This window comes from Notechis scutatus, chromosome 2 (genome assembly GCF_049901735.1).
Source record: "Notechis scutatus isolate UNSWTSFEM ecotype Mainland chromosome 2, rNotScu1.2, whole genome shotgun sequence".
NCBI lineage: Eukaryota > Metazoa > Chordata > Lepidosauria > Squamata > Elapidae > Notechis > Notechis scutatus.
In genome coordinates, this window is record NC_142010.1 from 161800281 (window position 1) to 161820981 (window position 20701).

General features: G+C 40.7%; 1 protein-coding gene and 1 pseudogene across 2 annotated transcripts in view; both read left to right on the forward strand.

The window, feature by feature from the left end:
• TRPC4 (transient receptor potential cation channel subfamily C member 4) overlaps positions 1 to 19598 on the forward strand; it is a 273160-nt gene extending 253562 nt beyond the window's left edge. For both annotated transcript variants that reach the window (XM_087957134.1, XM_026675498.2), the window contains 2 exons: positions 18181 to 18270; positions 18537 to 19598. In XM_087957134.1, the coding sequence (XP_087813260.1) occupies positions 18181 to 18270; positions 18537 to 19244 (798 nt within the window). In that variant the 3' untranslated portion in view covers positions 19245 to 19598. The remainder of the gene's footprint in view (positions 1 to 18180; positions 18271 to 18536) is intronic.
• Positions 938 to 2195, forward strand: LOC148132373 (uncharacterized; annotated as a pseudogene).
• Positions 19599 to 20701: the final 1103 nt, after the last annotated feature.

Genomic DNA, 20701 nt, shown 5'->3' on the forward strand with positions numbered 1-20701 from the left:
CCTAGGCCGGGCACGTATCAAACAGCTGCCTGAATTAGCAGAGGTTTACTCTGGGCCCCCTCGCATCTGCTTTTGGACACTCGGGTTTTCTTGGCTAACCAGTCAAAAGGGATTCCAGTGATTGCGCTGGTGGACTCAGGGGCCACGACTAACTTTATGGACCAGGCCTTTGCGGCCCATTTTGATGTCCCCCTTGGTTCCGGTGGACCCTCCGATGAGGGTCGAGACTATTGATGGGCGGGAACTTCTTGCAGGACCCATTAAATTCGCTACCCAGCCTTTGCGCCTGGTCATTGGAGACCATGAGGAGGCGATCTGCTTTTATGTCACTGCGGACCTCCATTTCCCATTAGTCCTCGGCATGGCCTGGCTTCGGATTCATGATCCTCAGGTGGCATGGTCGCGGAACGCCATTTCTTTTCCGAGTTTGCAGTGCGTGGACCACTTACGCCATACCTGTGCTGGCCAGGACATCACCACCTCTGCTGTCTCCATACCTTCTGAACTGTCGGACTTCTCAGATGTGTTCAGTGAGAAGGAGGCGGACTGATTACCCCCGCATCAGCCCTATGATTGCCCAGTGGACCTTCTGCCCAATGTACCACTGCCAAGGGGACATTTGTACTCCATGTCCGAGCCCAAGCTGGCCGCCCTATGGGACTTTTTGGACAAAAACTTGGCCCGAGGGTTCATCCGGCCATCGTCGTCCCCTCTCTCAGCCCCAGTTCTCTTTGTCAAGAAGAAGACGGGAGACTTACGCTTGTGCTGCGATAACGCCATCACGGTGTGGAATAGCTACCCCTCGCCGCTTATTCCGGAGTTGTTGGAGAGGTTGCGGGAGGCCACTATCTTTACCAAGCTCGATCTTTGAGGGGCCTACAACCTGGTGCGGATGCGTGAGGGGGACGAATGGAAGACAGCATTTGGCACCGATACGGCCATTTTGAGTACACTGTGATGCCGTTTGGGTTGACCAATGCCCCCGCGGTCTTCCAGCACCTGATGAATGACATGTTTCGGGACATGTTAGATCGGTTCGTGGTGGTGTACCTGGACGATATTCTGATCTATTCCGGGTCCAGGGACAGCCACCTTCAACACGTTCGTCTGGTCTTGCAACGCCTTCGGGAGCACCAACTTTATGCGAAGCTGGAGAAATGTCTCTTCTTCCAGACTTCCATAGAGTTCCTTGGGCACATCATCTCTCCTGAAGGCATCGCCATGGACCCGCATAAAGTGGAGGCCTTGTGTAGTTGGGAACCCCCTCGTCACATGAAGGACGTTCAACGCCTATTGGGGTTCGCTAACTATTACCGGAACTTCATCCCGGGTTTTGCCAAGCTGACAGGTCCAATAACCCAGCTCCTTCGAAAGAAGGTTCCGTTCCAGTGGGGCCCCCCGCAGCAACAGGCTTTTGAAGCCCTCAAGAAGGCCTTCATCGCAGAACCTGTCCTGAGGCATCCTGATCTGCATCGTCCTTTTGTGGTGGAGACGGATGCGTCCAACGTGGCTATTGGGGCTGTGTTGTTGCAAGCCCCGGCGGATAGCATCACTCTTTTTCCCTGTGCTTACTATTCCCGGAAACTCACTCCTTCCGAACGCAATTACACCATCTGGGAAAAAGAGTTGCTGGCTATCAAGGCTGCGTTTGAGACTTGGCGAGATCATCTTGAGGGGGCCCGACACAAGGTGGAGGTCCGGACGGACCATCGGAATTTAGAACACTTGTCAATGGCACAAAAGTTGAACCAGCGGCAGATCCGGTGGTCATTGTTTTTTGCCCGGTTCAGCTTTTTTGTAACCTATATCCCCAGTGGTCACAATCGGAGGGCGGATGCCCTGTCCCGCAAACCTGAGTACCTTTGCCCTGAGGACCCCATTCCTCCGTGGAATGTGCTGCCAGCAAAATCCTTGGCTGTAGTCCAGGAACCGGTGGATTTGCAGACTCAGGTGTGAGAGGCGCAGCGCCTAGACGCTTGGTCACAGCAGAGGATGGGGGAGATTGGACCCGACTCCCCATGGACTTTGGAAGAGGGCTTACTCAAGCATCGGGGCCGGTTGTACGTACCCACGGGGCCACTTCGAGCCCTTATTATGACTCAGTGTCACGACAACTCTGCAGCCGGCCATTTTGGGTTTTTTAAGACCCTCCATCTTGTCACGCGGACTTTTTGGTGGCCTCGAGTACGGCATGATGTCCACGCCTATGTCACGTCCTGTGTTCCATGCAGGCAAGCGAAAACCACGACGGGTGTGCCTCCTGGTCTTCTTCAACCTCTGTCGACTCCGGAAAGACCATGGGGAGCAATTTCCATGGACTTCTTGACTCATTTGCCATCATCTTTGGGATTTACGACTGTGCTTGTGGTGGTCAACATGTTAACCAAAATGGCTGACTTCATTCTGTGTCATAAATTGCCTTCAGCCCGTACTACTGCCCGGTTGTTCTTGCAGCATGTTTTTCGTCTCCATGGTCTGCCGGACAGGGTAGTTTCGGATCGCGGTGTCCAATTTACAGCCCAATTTTGGAAGAGCCTGATGACCGCGTTACAGGTGCAGGTCTGCTTGTCATCGGCGCACCATCCAGAGACTGATGGTGGGATGGAGAAGGTTATTGGCATTCTCGAACAATATTTGCATTGTTTTGTCAATCAACGACAGAACAATTGGGTTGCTTATCTCCCTCTGGCGGAGTTTGCCTTCAACAACTCCCAGCACACCTCCACCCAAATGACACCATTTTATGCGAATGTGGGCTTCCATCCACGGTTCTTTCCGTTGACGCTCTTAGATTCCCCAGTTCCCGAGACCCAGGAATTCCTGTCAGAACTACATTCTGTTCAACAATTAATTTGACAGCAATTGATACGGGCCAAGGAAGACTATAAGAGGTTCGCAGATCGCTCTCGACGGGCGACGCCTCTGCTGGCTGTGGGAGACCATGTGTGGTTGTCCACAAAACATCTTCGGGTCGACCGCCCGATAAAGAAACTGGACCATCAGTTCATCGGCCCCTTTCCCATCGAGGCGGTCATCAACCCCGTAGCCTATCGATTGACTCTACTGCGCTCCATGCGAATTCATCTTGTCTTCCACTGTTCCCTTTTGGTCCCAGACGCCCCTTCGTGTGATCTCTGACCTCCCGCAGCTGATTATCCATCACCTGTACCCGATGATGATAATGCAGTTGACGGCACAGTGGTCAGCATTCGGTATTCCCGCTGGTTGAAAGGACGGTTCCAGTATTTGATCGAGAGGCAGGGGGATGGACCGGAGGCCCTTTCCTGAGTGGATGCTTCCACGTTCCATGCCCCGGACCTTATACGGAGGTTCCATGACCAGTTCCCCTTGAGACCACATCCTGACCGTCAGACTCGGGGGAAGGGCCCTGTGGTGAGGGATAGTGTTGTGGCTCTGATTCCTGAGCCTGCATTGTTAGAGGAAGAGGACTCGGAAGATGAGGAGGAGGAATTGGAAATGCCTTCCTCCCCAGGACCTTCCTCTTCGGCAATGCCTTCCTCCCTGATAATACCTCAGGTTTCAGCAGATAACCGAGAGGGACAGCCTGAGACTAATCAGGAGGAGGAGGGCATACCGGAGCAGCCTCTGACAGGGAATCAAGTAGATGAATGTTGGCTTGATCCTAGGCAGTGTCGCAGGAAGAAGTGTGAGCTGCAACATAGGAGGCGTGGGCGAATCAGAGAGTGAGCTGAGTCATTGAGACAGGGGATAAAAGTGGGTGTGTTTTCTCTGGAAACTGTACGGGACAAAGTTTTACTTTTCTATCAGGCTTCGATGTGTTTTGTTTCTTGTGGTCTGCGTTGGAAGCTTTAGTGATTAATTATTCTGGTTATCTTGTCGGACTTGGCAGGCAGCGTTTGTTATCATGCCAAGAACATTGTCTGTATATAGGAATTAACTCTGTAAATACTGAATCTTCTTGCCTGCCTGTATTTGTCGGAGTTTGGACTCTTCATCTTCCTTGGGAAGGTGACACATAACATATGTATGTGTATATGTATATGTATATGTATATGTATATGTATGTATGATGTATGTATGTATGTATGTATATATGTATATATGTATATATGTATATATATATGGTATTCAGCTTTGTTCGGGTATTTTCCCACGTCATTGTAGTTGTGCTTTTAAAGTTGTAACAATGTTTTGGCAGAATCTCATCTGCCATCATCAGGCTTCTGTATTGAAGCCTGATGATGGCAGATGAGATTCTGCCGAAACGTTGCTACAACTTTAAAAGCACAACTACAATGATGTGGGAAAATACCCGAACAAAGCTGAATACCATACATGTAAGTACCGGCAAAAACTTAAGAATATATGTGTGTGTGTGTGTGTGTGTGTGTGTGTACCCACCTGGATGAACACAAAAATGCAGTAAAAAAGCTGGAACACACTTCCTCAATACATGAAAGCCACAGGTCATAGCATCGACTTCAATGGCACCAAAACCCTATCCACTATAGAAAACCCCAGCTACAGAATTATCAGAGAAGCCATAGAGATTGAAAAAAGACCTGAAAGCATGAATAGAAGAGATGATTCTACCAGACTGTCAATTATTTGGAAGCCTGCACTCATAAACAAAAAAATCTCACCAAACACCTGGGCACAAACAGATCCTCCCGGATACCTCCAGCTCAAACACACCCCAACCAGGCACCCAGATGAAAACTAGCTTCCTAATAAATGATAGCCGTTCATTTACTCGGAGCCAAGCTGCACTAAAAGCCTCCAATACACCAAACACAATGTTGCCAGTCAATCAAGACAAAAAAAGCTACAAAACAGACAAGATATTAGAAACACCAATCAAGCAGAACACAGCAAACTCCAAGACCAATAAACACAGACCAAGACTCCCAACCAATCAGGATGAAGAAAAAAACATTCTGGCACAGCAGTAGGCTAGCCCCAAACTTAAAACAGAAACGGCTGTGAAAGTCTGATTCACAGACGAACACAATACAGAAGCCTGATGATGGCAGATGAGATTCTGCCGAAATGTTGCTACAACTTTAAAAGCACAACTATAATGACGTGGGAAAATACTCGAACAAAGCTGAATACCATACATGTAAGTACCCGCGAAAACTTAAGAAAGCACACACACACACACATATACATACATGTATGTATGTATGTTATGTCTCACCTGTGCCCACGAGGTGAGAGTCCAAGTTTCCAAAGGAATATAAACAAGCAGACAATACCAGTAACGACAGGGTTAAATTCCTTTGGCTGGAGAAGTCCTTGGCAGTCTCCCATGAGCTGCCTGCCAAGTCCGATAATAAAACAAGAACATAAATCACAGGCAAACTGTTAGGAATAACATAGGTTACTTAACTTAGTTTGGGTAAAAATAATATATATAGACTATGATTGTGTTTGTCACTTTAAATGCAAAGCAAATGTAATTTTGGGTGCGGCTGTAAATCGCCATAAGAGGGAGCAAGAGAACCTTGCTAGCTTACTGTTTGCTGGTTTACTGGATTTCTTGCTGACGATGATGGATTGCTAACTGCGTGTTATTTACTGTTGCTGAAGGAAGAAAAGAGTTTTTACTTCTTCTTATCTCATACTGCGAAGAGATAAATTACTGGACTGATATTGTAAGTTTAATGAACTCTTTTTTGACACTGGCTTTTGCAACTGATTAATCCCTGGACGGACTGAACTAGTGTATGATATATGGACTGTTTGACTATGCTATAAATCTTACTGGAATAAACTATTTAACTAGCACTGTGTATCTGTTTTACTGAGTGTAAACTACAACAACGTTTGTCTCATATATTTGCCTGCCTGCCTGACTGCCCTGCAGGTTCTGCTAGGGTGTATATCCCTAACACAAACGCCACACACAGAATTTGTCGAACCTTCTATCCCAAATTAACAAATTGTCCCGAACGAGAATCCAGAGCTAACACGCCCCCTTTTATTCCCTGAGGGGCGTGTCAGTCTCTCATCTCAGTCCCTGATTTGTCCTTTCCTTCTACGTTGCATCTCACGCCTATGCCTGCATTTTTGCCTCGCATCAAACCAACATTCCTCAGTTTGATCCTCAGCCAGAGGCTCCGCTACGCTCTCCTGATTATCTGCCGACACCTGAGGCACAACCAGGGAGGAAGGTCCTGGGGAGGAAGGCAATTCCAAATCCTCCAGCAAAGCAGGCTCAAACCTCAGAGCCAAATCCTCCTCTTCCTCATGGCTCAAGTCTGTGTCCTCCAGCAAAGCAGGCTCAAACCTCAAGGCCAAATCCTCCTCTTCCTCATTGCTCAAGTCTGTGTCTTCTAACAGAGCAGGCTCAAACCTCCGAGTCACAACATATGTATGTATGTATGTATGTATGTATGTATGTATGTATGTATGTATGTATGTTGTGGCTCCGAGTCCTGAGTCTGCATTCTTAGAGGAAGAGGAAGATGAGGAGGAGGTGGAATTGGGAATGCCTTCCTCCCCAGGGCCTTCCTCTTCGGCAATGCCTTCCTCCCTGATTATGCCTCAGGTTTCGGCAGATAACCGAGAGGCACAGCCTGAGGCTAATCAGGAGGAGGAGGAGGGCATATCAGAGCAGCCTTTGACAGAGAATCAAGCAGACGAATGCTGGCTTGATGCTAGGCAACATCGCAGGAAAAAGTGTGAGATGCAACGCAGGAGATGTGGACGAATCAGAGACTGAGCTGAGTTAGTGACACACCCCACAGGGAGTAAAAGTGGGTGTGTTTGCTCTGGGAACTTCGCAAGGGACAAAGTGTGAATTTTTCTGTGGAGCTTCAGTGTATCCTGTTTCTGGAAAGCTTTAGTGATTTATGTTTTGTTATCTTGTCGGACTTGGTAGGCAGCATGTGTGATACTGCCAAGAACATAGCCAGCTCAAAGGAATTAACTCTATAAGTACTGAATCTTCTTGCCTGCTTGTATTTGGTTGAAGTTTGGACTTCTCATCTATCTTGTGAAGGTGAGACATAACACACACACACATATATAGTGTGTGCATAAAATTAAGGAGAGACATTATTAAGTATATTAGACCTTGTAATGATAAACTGAAGGGATTAGAATAAGATAAAAGGGAAGAGATAAGTATAGAAAACACAGAAGGGAGTTGATACAACGGATGATAATATTGAAAGACTTTCTTAAGAAAATAGGTAGATTTGTGAAGCCTAAGATGTCCACCATGACAACTACCACTAAGATTGGGAAGAAAACAACATCCAACCTAACATCAACGATAACATCACCAGCAGGACAACGTTCCATAGAGGGCATGCTGAATCCTGAGAAGGCAAGTCAGGTATCAAATATGCAAACAATTCAAATGGCATTAACAACAATACAAGAAATGATGGTGAGAAACCACACAGACTTTAAAACTGAAATGGGAGAAATGAAAGGTAAAATATGGAAACTAGATGAGAAGATAAGTACAATCCAACAAACAGTAGTAAAGATGGAACATAAAATGAAAGCAGTGGAGGCAAAGGTCGAACAAACAGATAAGAAAGTAGAATCAATAGAACAGCAATTAATGGGAGAGAACAAGAAATTAGAAGAGGCAATTGCATATTTGGAGATGGAAAAGGCTGATTTCTTCCTCAGATTTCAGAATGTAACAGAAGAAAAGGGGGAGGACTTGCCCAAATTAATGGCAGATCTCATAGCAGAAGCATTACAAAAAGAGGGCCAAGAGGTTCGAAGGGAAATCGACGAGGTATATAGAATATATACCAACTATACAAGATTTTTTAGATTTCCAAGAGGTTCATATACGATTCTCAAAGGAACAACTGAGAGATGAGATATACAAAGTGACAAGAGACGAACCGCTGATATTCAAGGGAACAGAAATTGTAACATTGAAACAAATTCCAAGAAGAATAAGGGAACACAGAAAGAAATACAGATTCCTGGCCGCCCAACTGAATAAAAATAACATCCTGTTCAAATGGCTCATCCCAGAGGGAATGTTAATATCATGGCAGGATAAAAAAATTAAAATAGACAGTATAGAAAAAGCGACGGAATTTTTTGAACTGTATGTGGTATCAGGAGAAAACCAGAACAGCAAAGAGGAAGTGGAAAGTAGGAGCCAAGAAGCAGATCGGGTGGAGGAAAGAGAAACAGAACAAGAGGAAAGAGAAACAGAACAAGAGGAAAGAGAGCAGGAAGAAGTGGAAAGAGAAGGCGTAAGAATGAGACACCAAACAAGAGCAAATAAGCTTCAACAAGAAACAACTACCGAGTAAGATGGTGGAAGAAATCAAATTGATTTCCATTAACATCAACGGTTTAAATTCACAAATTAAGAGGAAAAAAACGATAACTAAACTACAGAAATTGAACTCAGATATTATATGCCTTCAAGAAACACATATCCAGAAACATCAAAGTAAACTGTCAGAAGCACCAGTTAGGAGATTTAAACGTATCTCTAGCCCAACAAAAAAAGAGGGCGATAGCAATATATATTTAGAAACATTTACAAGCAAAACAGGTATTTGCAGAGGAGGGTAGAATTTTGATGTTAGAAGTTTATATAAATTATAAGAAAATGTTATTGACGGTGATATATGCGCCGAACGAGAATCAAGAAAAATTTTATACCAAACTATACAGAAAATTAGTAGAACAGGAATATGAGAACATATGCCTGCTAGGTGATTTCAATGCAATAGCAAATTTAGGAAAAGATTACAATAATGAAAATCCAGGGGGAGGAAAAGGAAAACATTATCAAAAGTATTCTATCAAATGGCAGAAGAATTAGGATTAAAAGATATATGGAGAGAAAGAAATCTAGACAAAAAACAGTATACTTGCTATTTAGCACCACACACATCATGGTCAAGATTGGATATGTTGTGGACAAATGGGGAAATGGAACGTAATATAAAAGAAATAGAAACTGAATCTAACACATGGGTGGACCATAATCCCATTAAAATAATTTGGAAAGGATTGAAAAAAAACAGAAGATGGATGCTAAACAAGGAGATCCTAAAAGTAAAAGAATGTGTTAAGATGATGGAAAAAGAATTGGAGTTCTTTCTGAAGGAAAACAAAAAAACAACAAACATCAATTCCAAACCTATGGGACACGACTAAAGCATATATCAGGGGCCTAGCAATTTCATAAAATACACGTAGATAGATATAAGGGGAAAAAAGGAGAACAATCTAAACTACTAGATACTCTTAAGGAGTTAGAAAAAAACACTAGAAAAAACACCACATAATAAGACAGCAAATATGGAGAGGATAATGATTAGACATAAATTGAATATGTTAGCACAAGATGAATGGTTACAGGACATGAAAAAGATAAAACAGAATTATTTTGAACACGTGAATAAGCTGGAAAGGTGGCTAGCCTATAGACTTAAGAAAGAAAAAGAAAAAAGAGCAATCCAACAATTGAAAGATGCTATAACATCAAACTGAACAGAAAAAACATATTGTTAAAAGTTTTTTTGAGGAATTATATAGTAGGGAAGACATACCAGAGGGAAATATCCAACATTACTTAGAAGGAAAAGGGCTACCTGTGATCCTGGAAGAGGATAAAGAAGAGATAAACAGGGAAATAACATTAAGAGAACTGCAAGAGGCAATCCTGAAACAGAAAAACAATAAGACACCAGGACCGGATGGTCTCCCAGGGGAACTGTATAAAACGCTCCAAGAAAAATTAGAAATGCAATTATTAGAATTAGAATAATGAGGTGCTGACGACAGCAAAATTACCTAAGTCATGGGGGGAGACATAACATTGATCCCAAAAGAAGATTCGGACCATCAATTAATTCAAAATTATAGGCCCATATCCCTTTTAAATGTTGATTATAAAATATTTATATCCATAATGGCAGAAAGATTGAAAAAAACCCTTAATCAGATCATTCATAGCGACCAAAACGGATTCTTACCGAATAGACAAATTAAAAATAAGACCACAATGGTATTGAATATAATAGAATATTTTGAAGCAAACCCAGAAAAACAATTGGCAATGGTCTTCCTCGATGTGCAAAAGGTATTTGACAATGTTAATTGGCAGTTCATAATACAACAATTAAAAAGCATGCAATTTGGCAATAAATTTATTAAATTGATTTTGACAATTTATACGACATAGATGGCCAGTGTAATAATGAATGGTGACAGAACGGAAACATTCAAGAGCAACAAGGGAGTAAGGCAGGGATGCCCACTATCACCCCTTCTCTTTATTCTTACCTTAGAAAACTTATTTGAAAATGTTAGGAAAAAGGGGCTTTAATTAAAAAGGAGCATTATAAGGGGCTTTAATTAAAAAGGAGCATTATAAGGTACAGGCATTTGCCGATGATATAGTATTTTTTCTGGAAGATCCAGAGGAGTAAAATTAATAAAGGAAATAGAGGAATTTGGCAAGATTGCAGGCCTTAAGATTAATAAAAACAAAACAAAATTATTGACTAAAATTTTAAAAGATAAGCAAAAAAAAGAATTAGAAGGAAAATTGGGAATGCAAAGTGTGAAAAAGGTAAAATATTTAGGCATTTGGTTAACAGCAAGATGCTCTTCAATCAAAAAAGATAACTATGACAAATTAATAATACAAATCAAAAAAGAATTGGAAATATGAGAAAAATTACAGCTATCTCTACTGGGAAAAATTGTGGCAATTAAAATGTCTACTCTACCAAAAATGCTATATCTTTTTCAAACTGTACCAATAAGATTGGATAAAACCTTTTTTAGAGAATTAGATCGAATAAATTTGTTTGGGATGGGAAAAAAGCTAGGATTAAAAATGAAATTGTTACAGGACAAAAGAGAAAGGGGTGGCTTTGGACTCCCTGACTTGGAAATGTATTATCAGGCTGGCTTCATCATCTGTGAGGTGCAGTCTGTACTCTGCTATAAAATTTCAAACTTGGGTGAGGAAAAATCCCAATTGCTTTGCCTCTCTGTTAAACTTTACCTTAAGCTCTGGCAGTTGGCAGTCATCCTGTGCAGCTGGGGCAACTGGTGCCAGCAGTACTGCAGGTACAGATGGTGCTGGAATTTGTGCTCACTCAATTACTGCTACCTGGGACTCCTCCTCTGCTCACACTAGTTTGGGGTGTGCTTCTGGCTGGTGTGTCGTGTATCCTGACCCTTGGATAAGAGTTATTCTCGGTGGGGTTTCTCCCAGCTTCCAGCACAGGGATCATTAGGGTTTATCCCTCATTGGCAAGAATCCTCTCAGTTTTTCAGGGGACCTGGGCAGAGGCATCAATTTCCAAGGTGATATCTTCAGCCACACCCCAGGGTCAGCTTGGGCCTGCTGATTCTTCTTCTAGGTTGGTCTCTCCTGTCAGATTCCTTGCAGTTACCCTCTGGTTTTGCTACAACACTCTTTCTGCTTTTTATCTCCATCAGAAACAGGCATGATTGCACAATCCACTAGTAGGTTTTTACTCTTTAAGGTTCTTACTCTTTAAGTAAGAACAATCCTTGATTTCATTTGTTGGTAAAAATACAATTTGCTAAAGGTCAAGTAGATTACAGTAAAGCAAAGCCAGAACTGAGGTTCATGCACCAAAACACTAGGTATAATCCCTCCACCTTGGTCACAACCCACTGCTGTCCTCCCCCCCCATTGTCCAATCAATTTCAAAGACAATGTTTTTGAAATGGCTATTTTGAGGATAGGATGTCTTGCAGATGCAGTCTTCTCCCAGGGAAACAGTCTTGAAACAGTTTCTCCAAGAGGCACATTATTTTCACTTTCCCTCAAGCATTCCTTCACCCTTCCAACCTCCCCATAGAGTTCATGGCAGACTGGTGCCAAATGGAAGAAGAATGCAGACATGAGGTGACAGTACTGATACTATTAATGATGGTGAATTTCAATGGGATTTCTTTCTTAAGTGAAAAAGCACACTGATGACTTACAATCCTTGACTTACAATCACAATTGATTTACAATTCAAGTCAAGTAAATTGATTTACTTGACTTACAATCACAATTGAGCCCAAAATTTCCATTGCTAAGCAAGACAGTTGTTAAGTGAGGTTTCCCCCCATTTTACAAGTTTTTTCCCCCAATTTCTGGTGCCACAGTTGTTAAATGAATCACTGCATTGTTAAGTCAGTATCATGGTTGTTACTGGCTTCTCCCTTGACCTTGCTTCTCAGAACGTTGCAAAAAATGATCACATAACCCTGGGATACTGCAACTGTCAAATTCAGTTGCCAAGCACCCAAATTTTGATCACATGACCACAAGGATGCTACAATGGTTGTAAATGTTTAAAATGGTTACGTCACTTTTTTCAGTGCCATTATAACTTTGAACAGTCACTAAACAAATAGTTGTAAGTCAAGGTACCTATACTCACTGTAGACTTCAGTTTCACAAACAACAGCAAACAATTTCTTTTCACAGCAACTAAGGTGACAGAACAGCTGCCGAAAACCAATTGTCAGGATTCTGGCACTTAACCCCATTTAAATCATGAGTCTCGAGCCAAACATCCAAAACTTCAAAAGGATTTATTGGGAGTTAAAAGGTGTGGCATTGCCTGGGTGTAGCCGACTCTGAGACACATAATTCATTGTCACCCTTGACCCAGGTTTTCCCCCACCCCCTGGGTGTATCATAATTCCTATTCTCCAATTGGACACATCCATATCCAAGAGTCATCAATCTCCAGTTAGAATTTTACGCAGCAGAAACTTTGGTCACCTAGTTACTATCTTTGAAAATATTTATGGAATGCAGTTTTGGTTTGCAAGCTGTCACACTTCTCCCCCTCCCTTTCTGTTAGCAACTCTAAAAGACCATAGAAATATTTTATGAGTTGACACCAGATTATAATTTCTAGTTCGTTGTTATTGTCTTCTGTTGGTAACTTACACAAATGGAAGCATTACTTATTCAGTACTTAATTTGCAATCTGGAGGCAAATCTTATTTGGGATTGGTTATCATTCCCATTTGATTGAATACTGAATGCATCTTTAACAGAATAACACAGTTGAAAGGAAGTTGTAGGTCTTCTAGTCCAACATCCTGCTCAAGCAGGAGACCCTATATTAGGGGTCTGCAACCTTAAACACTCAGAACCATTTGGACTCGTTTCCCACAGAAAAGAAAACATTGGGAGCCACAAAACCTGGATGGGTGTGACCAAGTCAATGTGACTCCCACCCAGTCACATGACCCCTCCCCCAGCCATTCCTACCCAGGTTTCGTGGCTCCCAGTGTTTTCTGTGGGAAATGTCTCTCACTCTTTCTTTTGTTTCTTTCTCTCCCCTTTCTCTCATTTGTTTCCCTCTCTTTTCCCTCTCTCTCATTCTCTAGCTCTTATTTCTCTCTCCCTATCCCTCTCTCTCCCCTTTTCTCTCTCATTTGTTTATCTCTTTTTCTTCTCTCTCATTCTCTCCCTCTCATTTCTGACTTTCTTTTTCCCCTCTTTCTCTTTCTTTCTCTCCCCTTTTCTCCCCTTTTCCCTTTTTCCTCTTGTTCTCTCATTCAATCTCTCTCATTTCTCTCTCCCTCTCTCATTTCTCTACTCCTTCTCTCTCTCTCATTTGTTTCTTTTTCCTCTCCATCATTTTCTCATTTCTCTTACTCCCCTTTTCTCATTTCTTTCGTGTGCGTGTACACACCTGCACGCATGTGCATGAGCAAGAATATCCTCTGTTGTACATGAATGGGGATACCCTCAGCAAGCTAGCGGCCAGGTTTGGCCAAAGCACAGTGAAAGAGCGCAGAGTGGGCAGGTTGACCTGCTGATGGGCAAGCGTCTTTGGCAAGAGTGCTACAACTTTCTCTGAGCCTGATCCCCAGGGTGGGCGTGCAAAGTTCAACTGGGCCAGCCCCATTTTCCCTCTGCCCTGAGCTTCTTTACTCCTCCACCTGAGTGGTACCACTGGTAGCTTTCATTGAAACGTGTCCTCCAGGCATCTTTAAATCTCGCACAGGGGACTGTCACTGCCCGGAGGATGCTTTTCAATGAAAGACGCTGGTGGCACCACTCAGGTGGAGGAGTAAAGAAGCTCAGGGCAGCAGGAAAAGGGGGCTAGCCCCCGCCAAACCTCGCATGCCCATCCCAGGGATCAGGCTTGGTGAAAGGCAGAGCACCCTCACCAAAGACACTTGTCAGCTGGTCAACCTGCCCACTCAGAGAGCCTTCACTGCCCTTTGGCTGAGCCCAGCTGCTCACTTGTGGAGGGTATCCCCACATGTGTACACCCTCCCAGCCCCGCAGCAGCCAGCCAGGGGGTTGTGTGCGGAGGAGGAAAGTCGTCTTCAAGGAAGCCACCACCAGATTTGTGCTCTGCTCCTCAGCTACGGGCCTGTCCCCCTTTCTATTGTACCCTCCTTCTGGATCCCATTCCCACCCCACCAGTGGAGAGAGGTTGTGTGACTGGGTCATCAGAGAGCCACGGATCAAGGATCCACATGCAGCTTCAGAGCCGCGAGTTGCTGACATCCACCTTATACCATTCCAGACAAATGGCTGTGTAATCTCTTCTTAAAAAACCTCCAGTGATGGAGCAACTACAACTTCTGGAGGAAAGCCATGCCACTGATTAATTCTTCTTACTGACAGAACATTTCTCCTTAATTCCAGGCTCTTTGATAAGCTTTCATCCATTATCTCTTGTACATTATCCTGTACTTTGGAGAATAAGTTGACCCCTCTTCTATGTGACAGTCCTTCAAATATTGGAAGATTGCTGTAATGTCACACTAGTTTTCATTAGACTAACCTAACTCTTAGCCTACAGGCCCCTAATCATCTTTGTCACACTTTTCTGCACCCCTCTTCTTTGTACTTGGGGTATCCTAATCCATCTGGTGGTGATGCTTCTCTATGCCATATTTTTCTATGTTATCAAGAACTAGGTTATGGTCTACTTTGAAATCTAAGTAAACTGCCTAGAGTATTTTGCTGGCCTCCAAATTAGCCATTTTGTCAAAGAATGCAAAAAGGTCTGGCATGATAGGTTTTGACAAATTCATGATAGCTTCTAGTAATAGCTTTATTTGTTTTCTAGGGGTTCTTCAGTCCGTTGCTTGATTATGTTTTCCAAGTTCTTCCCAGGTATTGATATGAGGCTGATTGGTCTGTAATTTCCTGAGACCATTTTTAAAAAAATATTGGAACCACATCCATTATTTTCCAGTCCTCTGGTAGTTTCCCAGTGCTCCAGGTCTTTCAAACATGTTTAGTGCTTTCCAAATCAAGTCTGCCAACTCCTTCAGAACCCTGGGATGTAATCCATGACCTGGTGATTTGAACTCATCCAGAGTGGATAGCAATAGCACTTAGACTTATATACCACTTTGTTTTACAGCCCTCTCTAAGCAGTTTACAGAATTAGCATATTGCTCCCAACAATTTGAATCCTAATTTTACCGGGCTAGGAAAGATGGAAGGCTCAGTCAACCTTGAGCCATTAGGAGAAATGTTCTGACAGTGACAGCAATCAACAAATGGAACAGCTTACATTCAGAAATTGTGGGAGCTTCACTAAAAGCTTTCAAGAAGAGACTGGCCTGCTATCTGTCAAAAATGGTTGTAGGGTCTGCTTGGGCAGGGAGTTGCACCAGATGACCTACAAGGTCCCTTCCAGTTCTGTTAATCTGAATATAATCTGAATATTTTGATTTGTATTCCTAACCTGTCCTTTATGGAACTGCTTTTGATAGATTAGACTATTCTTTTTCCTTTTGTGAAAAGACAGGTGCATGGATTGAATTAAGTAGTTCTGCTTTCTTGTTTTTTCCATGCTTATTTTATTTGATTTGATTTGTCAATTGCTTACAAGATAATAGGTATAAGTAAAAACATAGTTATGAATACATGGATACATACAAGAAAAATAAAAGAAACAATAGGACAGGGATGGTAGGCACATTGGTATGCTTATGCACACCCCCTACAGACCTCTTAGGAAAGGGGTGAGGTCAATAGTAGAAAGACTAAGGTTAAAGTTGTTGGGGTTTGGGGAAGAAACCACAGAATCAGGTAGAGTATTCCAGCCATTTACCACTCTGTTGCTGAAGTCATATTTCCTGCAATCAAGTTTGGAGCGATTAACCTTGAGATTGTATCTATTGTTTGCTCTTGTATTGTTATGGTTGAAGCTGAAGTATTCATTGACAGGTAGGACATTGTAATGTATGATTTTATATACTATACTTAGATCGGACCAAAGGCGGTATAGTTCTAGGTTTTCTAGGTCTAGAATTTCAAGTCTGGTAGCATAAAGTATTCTGCAACGAGTAGAGGAGTGGAGAACTCTTCTTGTGAAATATTTCTGGACTTTCCTCAACTGTGTTAATATCAGATACGTAATGTGGGTTCCAGACTGATGAGCTGTATTTGAGTATTGGTCTAGCAAATGTTTTGTATGCTCTAGTTAGTAGTGTAATATTACCAGAGAAAAAGCTACATAAGATTAGGTTAACAACTCTTAATGCCTTTTTGGCTATGTAGTTACAGTGGGCTCTAGCACTTAGATCATTAGAGATGAGTACTCCAAGATCCTTGACAGAGTTTGGATCATCGACAAGGTCTTGACTATTCAGCCTGTATTTTATTTTCTGATTTTTTTTGCCAATATGTAAGACAGAGCATTTATTTGTTGAGATTTGAAGTTGCCATTTGTTTGACCATTCTGATACATAGTCGAGGTCTTTTTGAAGGGTAGCAGTATTGTCTGTGGTGTTGAATAGCTTTACATCATCAGCGAAGAGAACGCAGTTGCTCTTAATATGATCATAGAGGTCATTTATGTAGAGTATGAAGAGAGTTGGTCCTAGAACACTGCCTTGGGGGACACCACTGTTGACAGGTACAGAATTTGATAGGATGCTCCCAATTTTGACCATTTGTTGTCTGTTTGACAGGAATACTTCTATCCAGTTATGCAGGTGTCCAGAGATACCATAAGATTTTAGTTTTAGGAGTAGTTTGTTGTGTACCACTGAATCAAAGGCTTTACAGAAGTCTATTTGCATCTGTTGCTTTGCCCTGATCGAGTTGTGTTGTCCATATGTTTTTGCAGTGTAAGAGTTGCAGATTGCAGGATAGTTTTTTTCTGAAACCTAATTGTTGAAAGAAACATTTCAATTATTATTTCTGACATTTGTTGCAAGTTTTAGTTCATTATGAGCCTTAGTTTTCCTGACATCATCTTTGCAGATTTGGGCTATATGTTAAAAATTGAAACTTTTAAAAATTAAAATATATTTATGATAAAAAACATTTTTAGTTTTTTTAAATATCTGCATGTGCTTTTTAAAGGTATATTTGAAAGTAGGCTGGAAAATGTTTTCATCCATGGATGCCACTGATCACTTTTAATGTGATTTTTAATTTCTTTTTATTAAAAGTGGTCAATGACATCCACAGATGGAAACATTTTAATGCCTATTTTCAAATATGTGCTTAAAAAGCACATTTGTCTAATTTGCGCTAAAAATTAGACAAATGTTATTTCAGGTCCCTTATTCCTTAGTAAATGATAGCATGCAGTTTGGCTTTTCCCGCAAGCCTACCAGAATGAAAGTTAATTACAAGATAGTGACTAAATGCTATGATATGTTTAAATAGTAATGGCAAATTATCACAGAATGGATTTTTTATTAATATTTTAAAATTTAACAGAGGTTACTGTGAATGCAGTCACATCTCTGTATTTGCAATGTGCAGCAATCAAGTAGAGTCAAGATGTGATTATTTTAGTCTCATTTTTTTAATGTATTTATATCCCACCTTTATTATCTTTATGGCTTCTTCAGCTGTAACAGGATAGTGGGGAATGGAAGGATCTCGAGCTCCATTTTTGCTGGCAGAGGGCTGCAGGATGCCGTCATGGCCAAAAATGGAGCCCAGGCAGGCTGTGTGTGGCCTCCCCAACTCCATTTTCACTGGCAGAGCGCTGCAGGAGGCTGTCATGGCCAAAAAAGGCCAAAAACAGAGTCTTGATGAGTGACATTGTCCACCCTGGCCACGCCTGCCCAGCCCTGAGGTCAAACACAACTCGGATGCGTCCCTCAATGAAATCGAGTTTGACACCTCTGATTTAGCATTTTCAGAACAACTATCTTGTTCATCAAATACTAATCAACAATCTTGACAACTTTGTACTTATATTTCAGGAGGTGATGAGGAATTTGGTTAAGAGATATGTAGCAGCAATGATAAGAGATGCTAAAACTGAAGAGGGACTAACAGAAGAGAATTTTAAGGTAACTGCTTAAATGAACAATTTAATAACATTATTAATTAACAATATGAAATGAACAATTTAATAACAATGAATCACAAAGTTTCAACTGAGACCTGTTTAATATATGAATTTACATAGCATATAGTTCAAAAATAAAATTATTAATTGAGTTATAATGTTATTTAATAAAATATAATTGTTTAATCAATCTTTCAAAAACAACTTATTTTCTAATATAGGTTTTTTTAAGTTGCATGCAACATTTATTTTCTTCTACCTCTTCAGGAATTAAAGCAAGATATTTCCAGTTTTCGCTTTGAAGTATTGGGTCTTTTAAAAGGAAACAAACTGGGTAATATACAACACTCTAAAACTAGCACAGAAGCCTCCTCCTTGACAGAATCTGATGAAGGAAGTGAAAGTGGAGGAAATGAAAAAATCATGAAGAAAAACCTCAGCCTTTTCGAAATAACTACAATGATTCACCCAAGAGTAGTAGCAAAAGTCTCTAAAGCACACAACCAAAGCAATGGGTCAGCAATGATGTCAACTGAATCCATGAAGGAAAAACAAAAGAAAGTTAACTTTGTAGCTGAGGTAAAAAAGCGTAGGTTGTTTCATAGACAATCAAATAATGGCTCTATTGAGCATAGTACAAATAAAATTTATTCAATTTCTGAAGAAATTTCCCATCAACAAACAGAAGAACATAAGAGAGTAATTGAACTGGGAGATAAATCATTGGCTGTGAACTGTGAGCTAAACAAACAGGATCTCAGCGCAAAGTGCACAGTTCCCAGTAATGAGCAAGGTAGAAAGGAGACTTTCAACTGTATGCTGAATAAGAAAGCTGCTTCCTCTGACTGGAAAACCACCAAGGGGCAGGACTCTGATTTTCCCAGAGAAAGTGATTTGCTAAACAATGAGCAGGACATCAACATCATAAAGGAAGAAACAAATATTCAGAGCAGCTATATGACAACAAGGTTGTGATGAAAGTAGGCAGAACCTGTAAAATTATGTATAAATTGTAAAATGCTTTGAAACAGAAATATTTAAACTTAACTACCAAATACAGTATTAGAATATTCAAAAACTGTAGGACAAAATATTGTAATATAATTCTATGACGAAAAATAAACAGAAAAATCTGCTTTGTAACTCATTTTTGTTTTTACAATTACTTTTACAGATTTTATTAAGCAGGAGTGTCTGGTATTCTTGTATTGTTGCAATAAATGCAGAAAGGTTTATAGATACCTTCTTCAATCTGAATTAAAAAAACATTTTCTCTGTGATAGTTGGTGCTTATAGTAAATATTTTTATATGCAAATAAACATAGCTTAATAAAGGTGTGAGCCAATATGAATGTGTTTTAATGTTTCCTATTGAACCATTAAAATGTTTCGTATCTGTATATTATATTTAAATATATATATATGTTTTTACTGACTGAATAATTATAACTTTTCATTAAGTTATAAATAAATAAAATTTGAAACTTTCCACATTAATTTTTAAATAATTATTTTAAATAATTATTTTTTACCCACTAAGAAATATTTATGTTAAAATATTTCATCAATAAGAAACCAGGTGTCTTTCAGATATTCAGTTATAAATCCCATAAGCCATAGCCAATAGATCCCAGAGCCTGTTATTGTAGTTCAGCTTTTTTGCAGGCAAAGTTTTCTGTACCTGGAATATTAGGACTGACCATTTTCATTCATTAAAATATTGTGAATTCTATAATGTATTCTGATTCTGATAACAAAGAGAAAATTAAATTATTCCTTTGAAACTATGATTTCAAAATAAATTTACTCATATATTTAGGAAAAAAGGATTTACCCACTTTTGTTAATAAATCTAATAAATTATTAGTTTAATAAATTCAATAAATAATAAATCTTAATTCCTTTTATTTTATTTTGAATAGAATAGAATTCTTTATTGGCCAAGTAGCTAGAATTAATGATTTTTAATTTTGTTTTAGTAATTGGAAAAAAGATTTTCTGGAATTATAGAGTATTGTACATAATTTCAAATGCTAATCAGAGATTCAAAATTATAAAGCTAGAATAAAAGACAACCTGAAAAGAAAAAGTAAAATAAAGCATAAACCGAAGACTCAGCTGAGAGACAATTCCAAACAGCACACGACTGTGATGACTAATAGGCATCAATATTCTAGCATGGCCTTTATTTCTCTTCCCTGCCCTTGTAACCTTTGTTAACAATTCTTATTCTCATTAGATTAGGAACTGGATGATTGCCCTTCCTCTGAAAATGAAATTCTAATAGGAGATTAAGGAGAGCATATTGTCTGTACTAGAGGTAATTTTAAAGAAGACATAAATTTGGTTGCTAATAATTATTTTTAACAGCTCAAATAATCATTGCTGTATTCAGCTTTTGGATGTCAATTAAAAATAGATGAATTAATGAC